This window comes from Danio aesculapii, chromosome 19 (assembly GCF_903798145.1).
Source record: "Danio aesculapii chromosome 19, fDanAes4.1, whole genome shotgun sequence".
Lineage (NCBI taxonomy): Eukaryota > Metazoa > Chordata > Actinopteri > Cypriniformes > Danionidae > Danio > Danio aesculapii.
This window is the reverse complement of record NC_079453.1, coordinates 44,594,574-44,617,517: the sequence shown is the minus strand read 5'-3', so window position 1 is coordinate 44,617,517 and position 22,944 is coordinate 44,594,574. Positions and strand designations below refer to the sequence as shown.

General features: G+C 35.3%; 1 protein-coding gene across 1 annotated transcript in view; it reads left to right on the top strand.

Annotated features, from left to right (window-relative positions):
- plekho1a (pleckstrin homology domain containing, family O member 1a) overlaps positions 1–12,802 on the top strand; it is a 34,216-nt gene extending 21,414 nt beyond the window's left edge. Inside the window, exons 3-6 of the mRNA XM_056479941.1 lie at positions 1,618–1,758; positions 3,824–3,928; positions 6,273–6,374; positions 11,345–12,802. Of these exons, the coding sequence (XP_056335916.1) occupies positions 1,618–1,758; positions 3,824–3,928; positions 6,273–6,374; positions 11,345–12,385 (1,389 nt within the window). The 3' untranslated portion in view covers positions 12,386–12,802. The remainder of the gene's footprint in view (positions 1–1,617; positions 1,759–3,823; positions 3,929–6,272; positions 6,375–11,344) is intronic.
- Positions 12,803–22,944: the final 10,142 nt, after the last annotated feature.

Genomic DNA, 22,944 nt, shown 5'->3' with positions numbered 1-22,944 from the left:
TGGACATACGGCTTATAATTCATAACAAATTTATATTATGAGATTTAAAGTAACCTTTAAAATTCCAGTTTTGAGATATGATAAAAGCTTTGGACAAGTTACATGATGATAATAATAGAAAAGCTCTTAAAAATTGTAATTATATTTCACACTATTACTGTTTTTATTTGATTTTGTTCAAATATATGTGTCCACTGTTAGCATGAGAGGGTTAAAGAAGCTAAGAGCAATAAAGTTTCAATTGTTATAAGAAAAGAGCATTTATGAGGAATAAAGTTCTGCAAAATTAAACAGTTAAACATGCTTTACTTTTTTAACCTAGAAATAATGAAATAATGTTCCATTAGTTAGTGTAATTAATGTAAACTGAAACAATATAGCCATTCTGACCTGCTCATAACAAAGATCATGCAATTATTCGATTATATTTTAAATGATAAAAAAAATGGATGATGAATGGACGAAATCTGGTGGTCTGAAGTAGAGTGACAAAGTAGAAAGGTTTAAAATGACAATTAATTTTTTAATTCATTAAAATATATTAAATTGCAACACATTTTTTGACATGTTTAGGAGCTTCACTGTGATCCCTCAATACAGTCTTAATAAAGCATCAAAAGATTATAATCTTTATATCAGGGGTGTCCAAACTTTCTAGTATTTATTTATTTTTTTTTATTGATTAAACAGGGGAGTACTGGACTATACATAAACAGTGTACAAGGGAATTAACAACAGAAATTAATCATGGACATTAAGTATTTTTTTCAGCAGTTGGGATGTCCTAATAGCTTTGGTATTACTCTGTATAGAAGTGAGTGAATCATAAAAAATTTTTAGATCAATGAAAAACTTTCTAGTATACACCATTTCAATGTGGTGATTGGTCATTGGCCCATGAACATTTCCTGCTTGTTATCAAACTATTTCATATCTGTAACAAGAGGTGATTCAATCATAACTTGATGTTATAACAGCTATCGTACATTATTTATTAATATGTGGAACTCTCAGAAGTTTAAAATGTAAAACAGGAAGTACGCCAGGACCATTGTTATCGTTTACATCCCTCAAAATGGTCTATATCTAGTAAGCTAAACTCTCTAGGACACCGGCCCCTCCAGGACCGAGTTTGGCCACCCCTGCTATATATAATCTATATTTACACTGAATGATATTTTAGTGGGTGTCACAGTTGTCATTATTTTTTGCTCATAAAAACACAACACACTGGAATGTACAGAAGCATCACACTTGATTTGTTGTTTGCAATGCGGTTTCTGCCTTTGACCCCCATGGCATGTATCCTTAAACAGATGCTTCTGTAACTTCATGAAAAATGAATGTTTTACAGTGGTTTTGTTTAGTGTTCTGTCAGCATTGATTGAGCTCTTAATGATCTCACAGCAGTGCTCTGTTGAACATTAATTATTGCTGTCCTTCAAGCTAAAATCAATACGTCCCACCATGGATCACAGTTGTCTGCACAGCTGGTCTGGGAAAAAGCACTGCTGATCATTTCAATTAATGCTAGCCGTTATTTGTAGCTTCAGGCCTGGTGATGATGATGATGGTGTGTGTGTGTATGTGTGTGTGTGCTGCTGTATTTGTGTCCAGATGAAAAATAATGGGAAAACTCATGAAGTGTTTGACCTGGCGCATTACGAGCGCTCAGAGGAGCTGCGAAAAGCCAAAAGCCACAGCAAGAAGAACCACAGTAAATTTACCCTGCTCCGCTGCCAGCATCCAGGAAACAAGGTGAGAGCAAGACATTATGTGCCTGTTTACAGCTGATAATAAGATGTGTTTTTATCCGTTTGATCACAAACAGACAACTATAAATACAAGTGAAATGCACAGTTCATAAGTGCTGTGCACAGTAACTAAAATCTGTCTCAATCAATATCATTTTGAGCACTTTTTGCTGATATTTTAAAGAGAACATAATATTATAGTGTAATAATAAGGATAAGGATTCATATTAGCTCAACCCAAACCATTTTTGGTACTTAAAATAAAATAAACATTTACTGAAATGAAATAAAATATACAAAACTCTTAAATATATTTGATTACAGCTAGGAGAGTATATATATAAGATAGTATTGTTTTATTTTATTTTATTTATTTTATTTTTCATGTCAAGGGAATCAACAAGTTACAATTAGGCATGGGCTGGTATAAGTTTCTGGCGGTATTATTGACCTTCTTCAATGTGGAAGTCCGCTTGTTTTTGTGATTGTTTTAGAACTTACAATTCAGTTGCCGATGGGAGAGATGACTAGGAATAATAAACGGCAGAAAACGGTCAAACTGCTTACTCTACAAACAAGTGTTTGCAGGACAATACAGACAAAGTAGAATAATATAATAAGAAAACTCCAGTTTGGAACATCAAGCAGCATTACGAGCTGTTTTTAACGTCTAAAAATGAATGGAAGTGAATGAGACCAAAAGTCTTGAGCCAAAAAGATTCAAATGGCTGCGTCTGCTCGTATGCGGAGAATAAGGTGAATAACCTTGGACAAAAATATCACGGTATTGTGATTACTTATATTTATTATTTAATTTTATTATTATTTTATTAAATATTTTGTTTTAGGAAAGATTTCAAATATTATGGAACAGTAAATATGTCTGGCTAAATAATTAAAATAAATCATTGACTTCTGCTGTCTTCATTAGTTTCAAAACCATAGATTTCTTTACAACACATAAAAACACATTAAAAAAACCTACATATACTTTAGGAACGGTAAAGCAGATCATTTTAGAGTTTTTAAAACCTTGATTTTTCCAATCTGCAGGAAACCTTGAAACCGGTTATCGTCCCATGCCTAGTTAAAATACAGTATTATGTACGAGATTACATAATTCATTCATTCATTTTCTTTTCAGCTTAGTCCCTTTATTAATCAGGGGAATAAACCACCAACTTATCCAGCACATGTTTTACGCAGCCAATGCCCTTCCAGCTGCAACCCATCACTGGGAAACACCCATACACTCTCATTCATACACATACAGACAATTTAGCCTACCCAATTCATCTGTACCGCATGTCTTTGGACTGTGGGGGAAACCGGAGTACCCGGAGGAAACCCACGCCAACACGGGGAGAACATGCAAACTCCACACAGAAACGCCAACTGACCCAGCCACGGCTTAAACCAGCGACCTTCTTGCTGTGAGGCGACAGAGCTACCTACTGCTCCACGCGTCACAATTACATAATTACGCATTAACGGTGTAAAGGTCACCTAGATCTGTTACATTAACAGATCTTTTATTTATTTATTTTTATTCATTCATTCAATCATTTTCTTTTCATCTTAGTCCCTATATTAATTAGGGATCGCCACAACGGAATAAACCGCCAATTTATCCAGCACATGTTTTACGCAGCAGATGCCCTTCCAGCCCCAACCCAACACAGTTAAACACCACATACCCACACACACTCATACACTGCAGCCAATTTAGTTTATTCAATTCACCTGTACCACATGTCTTTGGACTGTGGGGTAAACCGGAGCACCCAGAGGAAACCCACGCAAACACGGGGAGAACATGCAAACTCCACATGGATATGCCAACTGACCCAGTCGGGACTCGAACCAGCGACCTTCTTGCTGTGAGGCAATTGTGCTACCCACATTGTGCTACCAACATTTATATATTTATTTATTTTCTAGGTTGTGTTTTATTTTTTCAAACACTTTTAAAGTTAATGTTTGAAAACTCTAAAAATAAATGAACTGCATGGTAGTAAATGTTATATGATATCACAATTTTATTAGAATATTTCTGTTTCCTTCATTAGAGCCCCAATCTTGTGTTTCTGGCTGTGAGTCCAGAGGAGAAGGAATCTTGGATCAATGTTTTAAATACAGCAATTACCCGAGCGAAGAACCGTGTGCTGGATGAGGTGAGCAGACACTTCAAAATACTCTTTATTTATTTCCTCCTGTTTGATGCTCGACTTCCCACCTATATTATAGCTTTCCTCTCCTGCTATCTCTTTCCAGTCATTAGTCTTATTTTTTATATTCTACCACCAACCCTCTTCCTTCTCACTTTTCAAAAATTGTTTTGTCATCATTAGCATGAACACATAGCATCCACTCCGTCTGACTCAAAATTGATTATTTCCCCAAATCAGAGAAAGTTGGGACAGTACACCTGAAAATACAAGTCAAAGTAAATTTAGAAATCACTTCTTTCTTTCTTTATTTGCGTTTTTATACTGTCCCATCTTTTCCTGATTTGGGGTTGTATTTTTCAAAACATTTGGAATAATATAAGTACACATGTAAGCAAAATATATAACACAGTCATAGTGTTTTGTATATATTTTAATGAACAAATCGTACACATTGTGCCTTTAAAATTAGTTATATGCAAAACTCAAAAACCCTTGTGGCCATGAAATGAAAGTCAGCCATAAATGTATTTCTCTTGCTGTATGTTAAGTGACTGACTGTGATTTAGTGCACTCATATACTCAAAACACAATTTTTTTTCATTCTTGGTGTATTATTAAAAAGAGGTTGGAAGTAACTTTACTGAAGATGATCACCGTCCACACCGCTAAGAGCGATGTTTAGATGAATGTATAAATATATGCTGCTCTCTTTCCTCCTTATAACAAAATTAATACAAGAAAATCTCGGCAAATCATCCCGATTCATCAAAATTGCACTGCTGTTATGGTTTGACTATACAATATACTTGAGACTATATAGATTTGGCAATATGTGACTAAAGTTGAATTAATTAATATATCTGCATGACACATAACAGTCCAGAATATCTCTGCATTACCTGCATTACAATATCAGTTTCATGTGTTTTATGCATTAAAATTAGATTAATAGACTGCTTAGCATAAATGAGTACAGTTGAAATCAGAATTATTTGCCCCCTTGTATTTTCTTTTCTTTTTTAAATATTTCCCAAATTATGTTTAACAGAGCAAGGAAATTTTCACAGTGTGTCTGATAATATTTTTTCTTCTGGAGAAAGTCTTATTTGTTTTATTTCAGCTAGAATAAAAGCAGTTTTTAATTTTTTAAAAACATTTTAAGGTCAAAATGATTAGCCCCTTTAAGCCCCTTTTCGATAGTCTACAGAACAAACCATCATTACACAATAACTTGCCTAATTACCCTAACCTGCCTAGTTAACCTAATTAACCTAGTTAAGCCTTTAAATGTCACTTTAAGCTGCATAATGCAAGTGTCTTCAAAAATATCTAGTAAATTATAAGTAGAAAATATTCTGTACTGTCATCATGGCTAAGATAAAATAAATCTGTTATTAAAAATGAATTATTAAAACTATTATTTTTAGAAACGTGTTCTCCATTAAACAGTTATAACAGAAAATCTTCTCTCCATTAAACAGAAATTAGGGAAAAAATAAACAGGGGGCTAATAATTCAGGGAGTTGAATAATTCTGACTTCAACTGTACACCACCTTTTGAGAGAATATTTTTATCCATTTCTCAGTGAATATAGCCAATATTGTTTGGTGCATTTAAACAAAACAATTTTATAAAACAGTTATATCTATTAAAATAAGAGTTTGGTCACCAAAAATCTTTAGAAATAGAAAGATAATACATTTATATTTAAAGAAGTATTGCAAAGAATAATCAAAGAGAGAAGTTTTAAATGTTTCTCTTTCTCTTGCTGTTTATTAAATATTATTTTATATTTTTCCCCAACATGTTAATATTGGTGTTCTATTTTTTGCACATTTTTTGTTAGATTAGTTCCAGTTTTGGCTTTGCTACTGACTAATGTATTGCACAAATGTATTATGTATGTAAATATTCATTTATAAGAGAGGGGTGGGGGTGTACTCATGTATGCTGAGCACTGTACATAAAAAATCCTCACATTACAGCCTCTTTTAATTAAAGTAAACAATTTCACAACTTATTTTCCCAAAATGCACATGTGTCAGCACTAAAAGAATCTAACCAACAATTTTATATGGAGGGAAAAATTCACACAGGCAAAATCACTAGAAAGCCACTTGTGTGAATTTAGCAGCGCTTGCATGTTGCACTTCTATTTATAAATCTGTAAATTAATTTTCACACCAACAACTACTGGATTAGACTGAGATGAGACTAATTAACACCTCATGTCACGCAGGCCTTTAGTGTTGTGTGAATTAAAATCTGTATAAAGCTGCTGTAAATGACTGTGTTAATGTAGTAGACATGAACTCAGCTCCGGTTTTGTTGCTTTTTCTTCTGCAGGTCACGATTGAGGAGGAGAGTCTTCTGGCTCATCCGACTCGAGATCGGGCCAAGATCCCACTCGGCCGGCGTTTGCCAACGCGGGGTCATTTAATGGCTGTGGTGGGTGCCTTTCCTGCTTTGACTTTGATTCTGAGGAGAGCAATTCCAGTGTTATGGATGTGACATTTGCAGTAAAAACTTAAAACATAAATACACTACCTGACTCAAGTCTTGTCGCCTATCCAAGTTTTAGGAACAACAAATTATAACTTGATTTCTAGTTGATCATTTGGTATCAGAAGTGGCTTATATAAAAGGCAAAGGCCTCTAGATTACGCTTATTTTACCAAAATGAAATATGATCATGTCTTGATTTTTTTATTAATTAGGACAGTAAGGTCTGACTTTGCTTAGACAAAAGTCTAGTCACTTAACAGAAATAATGTCCAGTATAGAATATAAAGTCATGCTGCAGTGGAAACAGAATGAATATTGTGTATGACTCCCATGAGCTTGGAGGACTGCATCCATACATCTCTGCAATGACTCAAATCACTTATTAATAAAGTCATCTGGAATGGCAAAGAAAGCGTTCTTGCAGGACTCCCAGAGTTCATCAAGATTCTTTGGATTCATCTTCAATGCCTCCTCCATCTTACCCCAGACATGCTCAATAATGTTCATGTCTGATAACTGGGCTGGCCAATCCTGGAGTACCTTGACCTTCTTTGCTTTCAGGAACTTTGATGTGGAGGCTGAAGTATGAAAAGGAGCGCTATCCTGCTGAAGAATTTGCCCTCTTTTAATGTAATGGGCAGCACAAATGTCTTGATTGGGCAAACCTCAGCCTGTTGATGTTGCCATCCACTCTGCAGATCTCTTCCCCGCCCCTATACTGAATGTAACCCCAAACCATTTTTCCTTCACCAAACTTGACTGATTCCTATGAGAATCTTGGGTCCATGTGGGTCCCAATAGGTCTTCTGCAGTATTTGTGATGATTGGGATGCAGTTCAACAGATGATTCATCAGCAAAATCGACCTTCTGACACTTTTCCAAATGATCAACTAGAAGTCAAGTTATTATTTGTTGCTCTTACAACTGCGATCGATGACAAGACTTTTGTCAGGTAGTGTACACACAGAAAGTATATGTTAACATTAAAATAAATCATAATCTTCCAAAACAACTAAACAGTGTTAAGGGATCAGAAAAATATCAATCTGTAAACATATTTTAGATTTTAAATGAGGAAAATAAACATGCGTTATGGATGTGACCAAAAAAGTCTGTGAATTTACAGTTTACAACATACTTTGTAGAAATTCTGTGAATTAAACTGCACGACGGCCAAAAACTACAGCTAATCAACAGGATAAGGGTTGGCTCTCTATGGATCAAAAATGACAGATTTTTTATTTTATTTTACATTTTTGCATTTATGAGAAAAAAAGCTTGGTTATGGATGTATCACCTCTCCATTATAGATGTGACAGATGTGAAATTGGCACTTGTGTGACTTTGGTAAATCAAATATAGTTGTTTAAAAACATTGACATTTTTGAGTATTTTACAGTACTGTAAAATACAAACCTACACAAAAGAAATTTTGAGGAAAATTTTATTTCATGGCAAGGTTGTCATTTGCATGGAATTGCTCAGGACTGTTGTTGTTGTTATTTTTGTCTGTAGTGTTGTGCGGCAGTGGAAATATACAGACTAGGTGGTTGTTTGATGCAATAGTGATGAAACCTATATGCAGCTATTTATAACCTGACTGCATAACAGAGAGAGATGCTGTGCTGTCCAGAAAACTTTGTTGAAGCCTAAAAGTACCCTCAGTGTTTTCTCTCTATTTTAAGTGTTATGCTGAAGACATTAATGGTAGGATAAGATGGCAATTTAACCTTTAATTATTCCCTTCTACATACAGTAGTAGTGGTACTGTAGTACTGTACAGTTGAAGTCAACATTTTTAGCCCTCCTGTGAACTTTTTTTAATTATTTCCCAAATGATGTTTAACAGAGCAAGGCATTTTTCCTATAATATTTTTTTTCTTCTGCAGAAAGTCTTATTTGTTTTATTTCAGCTAGAATAAAAGCAGTTTTTAAAAACCCTTTTAAGGTCAATATTATCAGCCCCCCTCCCCTTTTTTTTAAGATTTATTTTTGGCCTTTTATTAAGTGGATAGGACAGTATTTTAGGCAGGAAACAAATTAAGAGAGAGAGAGAGGGGGTAGGGACAATGAATATCCTTGAGCCAGGATTCGAACTCGGGGGACCCTGAAGTGCTACTGTACCATATGTCAGCGCGCTAACCACTAGGCTGTTGCTCCGACATTATCAGCCTTCTTACGCAATATTTTGTTTCGATTAGCTACAGAACAAACCCATTATTATAAATGACTTGCATAATTACCCTAAATCACATCTCAGTGCAATAAATAAACGGTCATTCTAATTAATCTTGACTGTCTCATCTGAACATTTACGAATTGTTTAATTTGAACCATTTTTAGGTTTCCCATTGGATTATAGTGATATTTAATTAATTGTATTTAATTATTTTGTTTTTACATTAAAATATATTTTACACAACAGGTTTAGCTGCATTTTTTTGGATTAATTGGTATTTTGTTATTTAATATATAATTTTGCAAATCAATTTGCAAAATACAAGTGTGCTTAGCAGAGCGGCGTGGTCACTCAGTGGGTAGCATGATCGCCTCACAGCAAGAAGGTCGCTGGTTCGAGCCCCGGCTGGGTCAGTTGGCATTTCTGTGTGGAGTTTGCATGTTCTCCCTGTGTTAGCGTGGGTTTCCTCAGGGTGCTCCGGTTTCCCCCCACAGTCCAAACACATGTGCTATAGGTGAATTGAATAAACTAAATGGGCTGTAGTGTGTATGGGTCGCGGGTGGAAGGGCATCTGCTGTGTAAAACCTATGCTGAATAAGTTGGTGGTTCATTCCGCTGTGCCGACCCCTGAAAAAGAGACTAAGCCGAAGGAGAGTAATATTTTGTTTAAAAGAGGTTCAGAACAAATGTATTAAACCAGGCAAAATGTACTGTAAAAACTGTTACACTGCCACAGGAATGTGTATATAAATGTGTATAGTAGCATAAAAACTACTTTTTAAGCCTTCTGTTCATCAAAGAAAAAATGTATGCTACAAATGCTTTTCAACATTCCACACATTGACAACAGTAAGAAATATCTTTGGGCATTAAATCAGCTTATTAAAATTATTATATTATTATTATTGACTGTAGTAATGATGTTTTAAAAATTTCGTTTATTATTCATTCATTCATCATTCATCAGGGGTCGCCACAGCGGAATGAACCGCCAACTTATCCAGCATCTGTTTTACGTAGCGGATGCCTTTATAGCTGCAACCCATCACTGGGAAACACCCATACACTCACATTCATACACTACGGAAAATTTAGCTTATCTAATTTATAAATATATTAATTGTGACAGTGTAAATGCGATACGTTATTACCTGAACTTACCTATTCATTTTTTATTGTATTTTATTTTAATTTTCTCTTCATTATATAAAAATGGAGGCTTTAACTGTATTTAATGATAGCCAAGCCGGGACCTTAAAGTCGTAGTGAGGGATTAGTTTGGGTTGGGTTTGTTAATAGGGTAAAATGTTGATTCTACACAGAGTTGTATTCTGTATTCCATTTCTAAATTAATCTCTAATCAAAGTGTTTCTGCACTGTTTTGATCAGGAGTGATTATAAAAAAATTAAGTACTACATTTTTACCATTAGAAGCTGGTTATATTCACTGACTGCTGCAAGAAATGCAATTGACCCGTCGCTAAGCCCCGCCCTCCTTAGTTACTGTTGTTACGCCTATCAAGCTTTCTTGCCTGGCACGGCTTTTACAATGTGTCTGCGCCAGTGTCAGACATTGCCAGGGATATAATGTCATTTTTGGCTAACAGGTGAGATATCCGAGAACGCCAGATAAAAAAGGACTGCAGTGTGCATTACAGGGGTATATTCACGATATAATAGGCAACCGATTAGAGATTAATTCAATCAAAATTGAAGCTAGCTTAGCCTAGCCACCTCATACGCTAACCATTCAACAGCTTAGCTCATGCACAGCAGGAGAGGTGACATTAAAAAATTATCTAATAATAACTAATTAAACCGTGATTTCTCTATTTTTAGCCAAAAAGCCTGATAGATTAATTGTTGGGTTACTAATCGACGAGGAAACACGCATGGACAGTGCTTTTACATAGTTCATTCATAGAAAGAGCAGCCAGAAAGTGGAAATTGATGGATTTGTGCCGAATATTAGCATCATTGACCCATAACAATGTACAGTAAGTTACCTATTACTGTCAGTATGTTTGTGTGCCCTTTATAAATGACTGAAAAACAGCTGCTGGTAAAATATATTGATCGCAAGTGCTCAGTTTGTGATCACATCTCGGTTTTGTTCTGTTGATTTGTAATTTCAAATATTCGTAGCCTGAAATAGATGGAAACATGAAGTTCAGTAAAGTTAGCAACAGATTTGCAGATTCGTATTTTCCAGATCAATAACTCATGTCATTATGACCTATTCGCTATTAGTGTGACTAGGTTACTATAGTGAAGCCTTAAACGGAGCAATACTCATAAGATCGAGCGGAAAAGAAAGAAAAAGACCGCTGGGAAACAGAACCTGCTTTGTATTTTTGTAGGAAACACAGTTTAGATCTGTTTAGGGTAAGAGGTGTGTGAGTTATTGTCGTCGGTCACTGAATATGTCAGGAATATCAAAACAAAACCAACTTATCTCCGCTCCTTTAGCGCCCCTCACACAGCTTCTCCTCTTGGGGTTTTTGGTTCTGAAAAGGGAAAAAATTCCACCATCCCGTCCAAACTTTAAGGATACCGGGTATCAGATGTGCACAATCCATATGCACAACGCTTTGGTCTGTTTCCCTCGCTCGAAAGCTTGACAGAGCCCCTGCGCATAGCTACGGTTGCTAAGCCACGATTGGTGGATGGTGGTTTTTGGGTGTGGCTTAGCGAAGGGTCAATTTAAAGTGTTTTATTATTTTTGTATTTCAGGGCTCTGCCTCCTCAGATGGAATGCTGACCCTGGACTTGGTAAATGAGGAAGACGCTGCTTTGCTGGATGAAGATGAGTGGTTGAAGGACCATCAGGTCAGCCTGGATAAGCTGGCTCCAGGCCGTCGACGTGCTGGCACCGATGCCTCCAGGCCGCCAGCCTCCATTACAGAAGCCCAGGAGAAAACCAGCAGCCTCCCGCGCAAATCTGACCTCACCTGGGGTCACGAAGACCATCCTCGCACACCCCAAAATAAAAAGAAGTTTGCTCAGGGACGCAACCGATGTGCTTCCATGGACGACGCTTTATCTAGAGGAGAGCGAAAACCTAAGAAGAATACTCCGAGTCCCACGGGACACCTGCAGGATCTGATCACGCAGCGGCTGCAGAGGACTCAAGAACTGCTGGCTCAGATTCAGGAACAGGAACCCCATCGTGGACGGATGGGATCGTATCCATACCTGAGAGGAATCGACTCTCCTCGTCTGCGCCACCTAAAGGGCTCGGATTCGCCACACTCCAAGGGCTCAAGTTCACCCCACAGTGCAAACTCACCCTCAGTGCGCGCAAAAGACTCACCCACTTCCAAAAGCAAAGAATCGCCTCATGCGAAGTCAAAAGACTCCCCCCGATTCAAGTCTTCCAAGAACGCGCTTCGCTCCAAAAGCATCGATTCACCTGATTCAAAAGAGTCGAGTTCGCTTCATATGAAGTGCATCGATTTGACTCACATCAAAGGTTCACAGTCGCCTCTGTCCACTGGCTCTAATTCGCCGCATATGAAGTCTACAGATTTTTATCAGATGTCTTATTCACCAAATTTTAGGAACATGAAAGGTGGGGATTCTCCTCTGGGTGAGGCTTTGGATTGGGACAGCAGGAGGGCGGCTGCCGAACGCCTCTTACAGGAGGCCATTTCATCTTGGAGAGAAGCTAAAGAAGTTCTGGCTGAGGTAAAGGAGCTGCAGGCCAGACAGCGGCAGGAAGAGCTGAGTAAAACTGGAACGGCCTCACAGAAACTCCAGCAGAAAAGCCCTTGACCAAATCTTTTGCTTTCTAAGACTCGTGAGCCTTTATAATGAATGCAAGGAAGGAGAACAATAGGTGGAACTTTCAGTGTTCTGCTTTATCTCACGGTCTATTGTTTGTCAAATAACCTGTCGTTCCTCTGACACCTCAACCCTTTGTTTTTGCACTTTCAACTATTGTATTTTTATATGTGTGACTCCATATTGAAGGCTGTGCAGTTCTGTTTCTTTTGGCGATGTGTGATGCAACTGATTAAACTGGTTCACTTTTTTTTTTTTTTTTTGCAAAAACAGCTCAGGTGAAGGAAACTTTGAGGAAACTTTGAGTTCTGAACAACAAACAAAAAAATCTGCTGACAATATCAGGTTGGTCAATCATAATTTCACATGCATCTCAGATATTTGTATAATATTGCAGGAAAAATTACTGAAGACACATTTTTTTTGAATAAAGTTTTTTTTCTTGCTACTGTAGTCTTATTTTACAGTTTAACTAATAGTGCGTTAACGTCTTCCTGGAAAGTTTGTGTCCATGATTATGAAGATCTTTTAGAAATGTAAAATCCGTTATCTACGGCATGGTGGCTCAATGGTTAGCACTGTTGCCTCAATGCAAGGTCACTTGTTTGTCTCCCGGCTGGGCCAGCATGCACTTCTGTGTGGAGTTTGCATGTTCTCCCGTGTAGGCGTGGGTTTCTTCCGGGTGCTCCGGTTTCCCTACGACATGTGCTTTAAGTGAATTGGATGGACTAAATTGGCCGTAGTGTATGTGTGTGTGAATGCGAGTGTGTTTGGGTGTTTCCCAGTACTGGGTTGCTGCATCTGCTGTGTAAAACATTCTGGAATAGTTGGTGGTTCATTCCGCTGTGGCGATCCTTGATAAATAAGAGACTAAGCCGAAGGTAAATGAATGAATGAAATTCTGTCATCATTTACTCTCCACTTCTTTTAAACCTGTTTGAGTTTTTTTTCTTTTGTTGAACACAAAAAGAAGATATTTTGAGAAATGTTGTAAATTGGTAGCCACTGACATCCATAGTATTTTCCCCCCATTATGGATACCAACAGCTACTGGTTTTTAAAATTATTCAATATATCTGCTTTTGTGTTCAACAACAAACGAAAAAAAAAAACTTTAGGATGAGTAATGTGTAAATGAATGAGTAGATTTTTATTTTTGGCCAAACTATCCCTTTAAGACACCAGTTTTGTTCAACTCACATTGGTTGGAGCAAATCTGCTGGAAAGAGTGTGCATTGTTTTTACATATACATGAACATATATATATATATATACAGTATATTGAGTGAAATATATTGTGAGTGCACAATATTGAGTGAAAATAGCTATATTATAAGATACATTCATTCATTTTCTTTTTGGCTTAGTCCCTTTATTAATCTGGGGTCGCCACAGCAGAATGAACCGCCAACTTATCCAGGATATGTTTTACACAGCAGATGCCCTTCCAGCTACAACCCATCTCTGGGAAACATCCATACACACTCATACACTACAGACAATTTAGCTTACCCAATTCACCTGTACCGCATGTCTTTGGACTGTGGGGGAAAACCAGAGCACCCGGAGGAAACCCACGCAAACGCAGGGAGAACATGCAAACTCCACACAGAAATGCCAACTGACCCAGCCGAGGCTCGAACCAGCGACCTTCTTGCTGTGAGACCACAGCACTACCTACTGCGCCACCGTGTTGCCTAAGATATATCTTACATCTTATAATATAGTTATTTTCACTCAATATTTTACAATTATTTGGTAAATTCTTTTACAGTTTCTGATTCATCAACTCTCAATTAATTAGTTTATTAGATCACGATTAATTAGGTTTATTTTTCCTGCATAAACTTGGATTTGATAATACACTATCTCTCTGCTAATGGAGAAAATTGTACAGAACAATACTTAATATTGATTAAAATGATTAAAAATATGGACTCAAAAGTAAAAAGTCATTTGTTTTCGGTTCGTGTATCGAACTCAATGACTGTAAATTAACTACACTGGTCATATATTTGACTCACAAAAGATTCAGGTCTTTCGAGTCATGTAAGATAACCACGAAATGTGGTTCTCGGTCTTCTTTGAACTATCATGCATAACGTGTAGTTTAATATTCTGCAATGTTGCAAAGAGCAAACAACTACTGAAATGGTGCCTAGTTAGAGGTATGTATGTGTAGAAGCTTAATTCAAAACATCGACGCGTCCGCCATATTGGAACAGTCAACCTGCCGTCACAATAAATGTCAATTATTTTGACATACACATACGCTAATATGACATATTTTGATTATAATTAGAAACAGGCAACAGACAAAACATATATATATACATATACATATCTAAACTGTATTGTTATTATCAACTCCTATTTGAAAGTGTTGTGAAGGAATTTAGCAAATAATTGTACAATATTGAGTGAAAATAACTATATTATAAGATTGGCATTTCAGTTGGCATTTCTGTGTGGAGTTTGCATGTTCTCCCCGCGTTCGTGTGGATTTCCTGAGGGTGCTCCGGTGTGTGTGTGTATATATATATATATATATATATATATATATATATATATATATATATATATATATATATATATATATATATATATATATATATATATACATATATACATATATATATATATACACACATACATACATATATATATATATATATATACATATATACATATATATATATATATATATACATATATACATATATATATATATACACACATACATACATATATATATATATATATATACATATATACATATATATATATATATATATACATATATACATATATATATATATACACACATACATACATATATATATATATATATACATATATACATATATATATATATATATATACATATATACATATATATATATATACACACATACATACATATATATATATATATATATACATATATACATATATATATATATATATATACATATATATATATATATATATATATATATATATATATATACACACATACATACATATATATATATATATATATATATATATATATATATAAATATATATATAAATATGGGGCGACACGGTGGCGCAGTAGGTAGTGCTGTTGCCTCACAACAAGAACTCATGGTTTGAGCCTCAGCTGGGTCAGTTGGTGTATCTGTGTGGAGTTTGCATGTTCTCCCCGCGTTTGCGTGGGTTTCCTCCACAGTCCAAAGACATGCGCTATAGGTGAATTGGGTAAGCTAAATTCAAGTTCGTAGTGTATGAGTGTGTATGGATGTTACCCAGAGATTGGTTGCAGCTGGAAGGGCATCTGCTTTGTAAAACATGCGCTGGAAAAGTTGGCGGTTCATTCCGCTGTGGCAACCCCGCATTAATAAAGGGACTAAGCTGAAAAGAAAATGAATGAATGATTATATATATATATAAACAGGCTGTGTGCTGTGAATGTACCCAGTTGCTGCTCTTGCACTTGAATTGCATCAGTCCCACATTCATTTTTCATCAGGCAGGATGACCCACTCATTTTAGATTCCTGCTGTTGTTTTGAATAATTGCTGTACAGAACTGAATGAAAGCATAGCTATGAATGGGATACATTGTGATTTGAAGAAGCTGCTTATTAACATCTTTCGGCTGTCTGGAGAAATGCTAATCGTGAGGTCATAATTACAGACTTGAGCCTCAGTTACTGATATGAGCTTAAATCAGGTGGGTGTGCTGGAGTCGGTCAGCGCACTGCTGTCATCTAAAATAACTATGTTTAAAGTCTATTATCTTAACAGAAATTAATCCACATGATTAAAGTTTTTATTAGGAAACACGAGTCCCCCTATAATATCATGACTGCTCTGAAAGCCCAGAGTTTTAGCCATATTAGATGACAAAATGAGCATAAATCATACACCACTAAATTAATTATGACTGTAATGTAGGCCACAGCTATCCGAGGCAGACTTCAGCATGCCAGGCTTAACATGCAAAGCTTATTCACATCGCTAAACGTACGGCTAATTAAATTTGGTTTAAGGCCAAGTGAGTGCCAATCTGGCAGAAATCATAGCGTATAGCTTTTAACCTCATTGCTTAAGCACTCTTCCATCTCACAGACGCCGACTGTAAGAGTAAAGACGTTTGCTGATTCAGTGTATAACTTGATTACTAAAACACATGATTATATGTATGCACACTGCATGGTCATGGTCAAAATTATTGTTAATTATCAGCAAAGAAGGCCGTGACAAGAGATCTACTCTGTTTATCTTAGTTATCTTTCATTCAAAACAATCACGATTAAGCTTTCAGTGAGTACGTTTACATCCCTGCTGAAAAAAACAGCTTAGGCTAGGCTGGTTAGCTGGTTGACTAGCCTGGTTTTAGAGGGGTTTTGGCCATTTCCAGCCTGGTCTTAGCTGGTCAGGCTGGAAGATAACCAGCTAAAACCAGCCTAGCCAGGCTGGGAGCCCAGCCCAAACCAGCTATGTCCAGCTTAAACCTGGCTGCTCAAGGTGGTTTTAGCTGGTCATTTTCCAGCCTGACCCGCTAAGACCAGGCTGGAAATGGCTGGAAACCAGCCTGGAAATGGCCAAAACCCCTCTAAAACCAGGCTAGTCAAACCAGCTAAAACCAGCCAACCAGCTTAGGCTGGTTTAAGATGTTTTTTTCAGCAGGGATGGACACCAATAATCCAATTTTATTGCGCTTAAGACAATACTCTGATTAAGAGTCTACAGCGATTTTTGATTAATTTAATCTGATTAAGGTCATAATCGAGCTAAACAGAAATCAGATTAAGACATGTGGAGTATGCCGATTTTAGTCGCATTATTGAAGTGCATCACAGACATGTAAACACCTTAAACTATTACCCTCATGTAGGACTTTTCGGAGCGTTTTGCAACAGGAGATTTCATATATAGATGCCGTTTGACACTATTCTCTGCACCTAGCGAGTCAGTAAAGGACCAGAGACACCTGCATCATGAAATGCAGAGTTTTTTTCTCATACAGCGTGCGGTATTAAATTCCATTAAAACAACACTCTTCAAGCAGTTCATACTCGCATCCAATATCTTGATTGTCAAGGGGGCATGCATGAACAACCAAACGCCAGTTAAAGTCGACAAATTAAAAATGAAAGATCCGAAATTACATGAAACTCCGGAGGAAACGTGGATTGTCTGGTGGCACAATGACGTTAATCGAATTATGTGTTATAACATGTAAAACGTACGGTGGCAGAGAAAGTCGTGCGGCGCTGTGAAAAGGGGCGGGATTAAACAAGATGATTAGACATTAAAAAAAGCGAGCGATTGCTCCAAGCTATAAGTTTATGTCTAGAGAGGTCCTGTTTTGATCCTCGATTGGTCTCACGCAGTCAAGTGATGCGATTTTGCAGGTCAGAGTTTACCAAGCTTGAACTTTGCACCGCAGCAACCTGCGAAACTGGACGCACAACCTTGCGTTTCCGGTCTGACGCATTCGCGTGCGTATGAATGGAAGTCTATGGGAAGAAAAGCCCAGTGTGACCGCAGCTTAACCGCTGCAATTTAAGAAAGCAGATGCAATTACAAAAAACATCAGGAAATAAAGAAACGATCTTCATCAATTTGTCAGCACACGTTTTGCAAATTGGTCACAACACAAACAAGTGAAGAAACACACTGCAAATTGGTCACAATTAGGCTTGGGCGGTATCCAAATTTTGATACCGTCAAACCGCCTCCCTATTTTACCTCGGTATCCGGAATTACCGTGCAAAATAAAACAATTAAGCTACGGTCACACCGGGCTTTGTGTGTGCGAAATTCTGTCGTGCGGCGCTGCGAAAAGGGGCGGGATTAAACAAGATGATTAGACATTAAAAAAGCGAGCGATAGCTCCATGTTTTAAATTTCTGTCCAGAGAGGTCATGTTTTGATCCTCAATTGGTCTCATGCAGTCAAGTGATGCGATTTAGCAGGTCAGAGTTAACCAAGCTTGAACTTTGCACCGCAGCAACCTGCGAAACTTAACGCATGACCCCGCGTTTCCGGTCTGACGTATTCGGAAGTCTATGGGAAGAAAAGTCAAGTGTGACCGCACCTTGAAGCTACGGCCACACTTGACTTTTCTTCCCATAGACTTCCATTCATACGCACGCGAATACGTCAGACCGGAAACGCGGGGTCATGCGTCAAGTTTCGCATGTTGCTGAAGTGCAAAGTTCAATCTTGGTGAACTCTGACCTGCGAAATCGCATCACTTGACTGCGTGAGACCAATCGATGATGAAAACATGACCTCTCTGGACAGATATTTAAAGCATGGAGCAATCGCTCGCTTTTTTAAATGTCTAATCATCTTGTTTAATCCCGCCCCTTTTCGCAGCACCGCACGACAGAATTTCGCACACACAAAGCCCGGTGTGACCGTAGCTTTATGATGTAAGGCTCAGACAGCGTCACCAAACCACACACGCACCTGTTCAAATTACACCAGAGTTACCGACTCCCGCGCTTTATTCGGAAATTTATTCCTGCACAGCAAGAAATCTGGTCGGGTCCTGCGGCTCCTGTGGTACAGCAGCGGGAATGCAGACCTCTAGTTCGTATTTACGTCTCCCTTCTCAAGGCAAGTTCAAGGCAAGTTTATTTATATAGCACATTTCATACACAGTGGCAATTCAAAGTGCTTTACATAAACAGGAATAAAAGAAACAAGTATAAGTATTTCGTTCGGTCGAAACCCGAAATACTGCCAAACTGCAGAGGTTGTGTTCTTTTTCGAGAGCTGGTCACTTGATGCGCGACTCGCCATCTTACCTCACCTCTCTCTCCTCCACACTGTCCCGTGATGACAATTACGAACATTTTAGGCATTAAATAAATAATATTTAATACTTGTCTCCTATTTAAGTGCATTGTTTTTATGACGGTACAACGGTATTGAAACTGACACCGTTGCTATTTTTAGATCCTGCGGAATACTATATTACCGAATTTCCGCCCAAGCCTGGTCACAACACTTCTTGCAAATATCCACGTAACACAACGGAAATGTTTCTAGGGGACATAAAAACATGACGGATCCTGCTGAGATATGGATGTGCTCTGTAAAGTGTTGGTGGTCTTTGAAAGGTGAGTTGTTTTTCGTTTATTTTAATATCCTGATTACACGACATAACAACACATCCATATCTCAGCAGGGTCCGTCATGTCCGTCTGCGCGTTTCTTCACTTGTTTGTGTTGTGACCAATTTGCAACATGTGTGCTGTCACATTGCTGAAGATCGTTTCTTTATTTGCTGGTGTTTTTTTGTATTCGCATGTGCTTTCTTAAACTGCAGCGCGTTGAGCTCTCTCGGTCAACGTAATAACGGGATCATGAAAGGAACGTTCAAAAACTCCTGTAAACGCCTTAATCACATTATTGTCTTATTCAGATTAAGGCAGATCATTCGATTACTGATGTCCATGTAAATGTAATCAGTGAAACGAATGGAAAATATCACTCAAGTATTTTCTTCGATGTAAATTGCCCACAATTAATGCCACTTCTATACATTCGCATGAGTGAAATATTTCCCCTTCATATTCCCATTCGATTTCTTTAGTATGAAACTGACACTATCCAGCCATGATGTACTGTTTACCAGCAGTGTTAGGGGTAACATATTACAAGTAATGAACATTACGTAATAAAATTACTTTTCTAAGTAACGAGTAAAGTAATGCATAACTTTAAAAATTAAATAATAATATTTGAGTTTCCCCCACAGTCCAAAGACATGCACTAGGTGAATTGGGTAAGCTAAATTGGCCGTAGTGCAGGTGTGAATGTGAGAATGCATGTGTGTATTTCAATACTGGGTTGTGGCTGGAAGAACATAAAACAGATGTCGGAATAGCTGGCGGTTCATTCCACTGTGGCGACCCCTGATAAATAAGGGACTGAGCCAATGGATATTTGAGTTATTTATAAAAAAAAATGTAATGCAAGTTACTTTGTACTTAAATGAATGAGCTTTCAAATGAATTGCTGAGTTTAAATCAACTTAGTCATGTTGAGAGCCTTACATTTCTGTGATGGAAGTAATCTCATTATTTTGAAAACATCGAAGAAAAGGAAGTCTCAATGGACAGTGATACTTAAATTTTACTCAAATTTACTTAACTAATAAGTAGGGCCAGATGGAGTCTGCGGCTGTTTTTTGCTATTTCTGCTGAGAATTTTGTTAAAAATCTGTGGCAAATCTGCAGAATTCTGCATGCACAGACTCTGTGTGGGTCTACTAATAAGACAAAATGTACAAAAGTAGCAAACACATTGCTTTAAACTTTTAATAATCTCTCTATATATGGCATGTATAGCTCAGGAAGTTCTCAGATGACATTATCCTTCATCATTATTTCAATGTTTTTTAAAGGTAAATGAAGGTTGTAAAGTGTGTTGTTAATTGCAGAGCTCCTCAATTTAAATAAAGAGGAAGAAAACCCTGCAATTCTGAAAGAGATCAAGCCTCAGTCAGGTAAAAAAAAAGTAACGCAGAATTAACGTAATTCATTACTGACCATAAAAAAGTAACTTAAGTAACTGGGAGTAACTCAAAAGTGTAATGCATTACTTTCAAAAGTCACTTTTTCCAACACTTTACAAGTAATAACATGAGGAAACTAATGTAAAATAATAAAAAAAAACATCCTTTATTCATCTATTACAATGAATAAAACATAAAATATAGTTCTATTGTCCAAATGAATGAATGTCGGGCTTGACCAGAAATAAAAATTAGGCTTGCGGTTAGGTTTATGCTCTTAGATGATTGTTATCCAACTATTATTCTCCTCTGATTTTGGGAATAATTTCCAGTTATGGTTGAGTTTAGGGGCAGGGAATAGGTATGGATTACATTTATCGAACAAAAATGATGTTCCAGGATCAACATTTATATAAATCCAGGATCTCACCATACTTGGCAAAATCATGACCTGCGTCATTTCTCCCCAAAATTTGGGTTAAACCATTGAGATACAAATGCAGTTTATTCTAATTTTTAACATCATCTCCTCAGACACATTATTGAAGTGTTACATGATCCTTGGGAATTCATTATATTATATTGTATTATATTATTCCCATAGATGGGTTGGAGCTGGAAGGGCATCCGGTGCGTAAAACATATGCTGGAATAGTTGGCGGTTCATTTCACTGTGGCAACCCCGGATTAATAAAGGGACTAAGCCGAAAAGAAAATAAATAAATGATTATATTATATTATATTATGTTATGTTATATTATATTACGTTATATTACATTATATTATATTATATTACATTATATTATATTGTATTATGTTATATTATATTAAGTTATGTTATATTATATTATGTTATATTATATTATATTATATTATATTAAGTTATGTTATATTATATTATGTTATATTATATTATATTACATTATATTATATTATGTTATGTTATGTTATATTATATTATATTATATTATTTTATGTTATATTATATTATGTTATATTATGTTATATTATATTATATTATGTTATATTATATTATATTATGTTATATTATATTATATTATGTTATATTATATTATGTTATATTATATTACATTATATTATATTATGTTATATTATATTATGTTATGTTATATTATATTATATTGTTATATTATATTATATTATATTACATTATATTATATTATGTTATACTATATTATATTATATGTTATATTATATTATATTACATTATATTATATTATGTTATGTTATATTATGTTATGTTATATTATATTATGTTATATTATATTATATTACGTTATATTACATTATATTATATTATGTTATATTATATTATATTATGTTATGTTATATTATATTATGTTATATTATATATTATATTATATTATATTACGTTATATTATATTATATTATGTTATATTATATTACGTTATATTATATTATTATATTATCAATATATTATCATTATATTGTTTTATATTACATTATATTATATTATGTTATATTATATTACGTTATATTATATTATATTACGTTATATTATATTATATTATATTATATTACATTATATTATATTATGTTATATTATATTATATTATATTATATTATATTATATTATATTATGTTATATTATATTATATTACGTTATATTATATTATATTATATTATATTATATTACATTATATTATATTATGTTATATTATATTACGTTATATTATATTATATTATATTATATTATATTATATTATATTATATTACATTATATTATATTATGTTATATTATATTACGTTATATTATATTATATTATATTATATTATATTATTATATTATATTACATTATATTATATTATGTTATATTATATTACGTTATATTATATTATATTATATTATATTATATTATATTATATTATATTATATTACATTATATTATATTATGTTATATTATATTACGTTATATTATATTATATTATATTATATTATATTATATTACATTATATTATTTTATATTACATTATATTATATTATG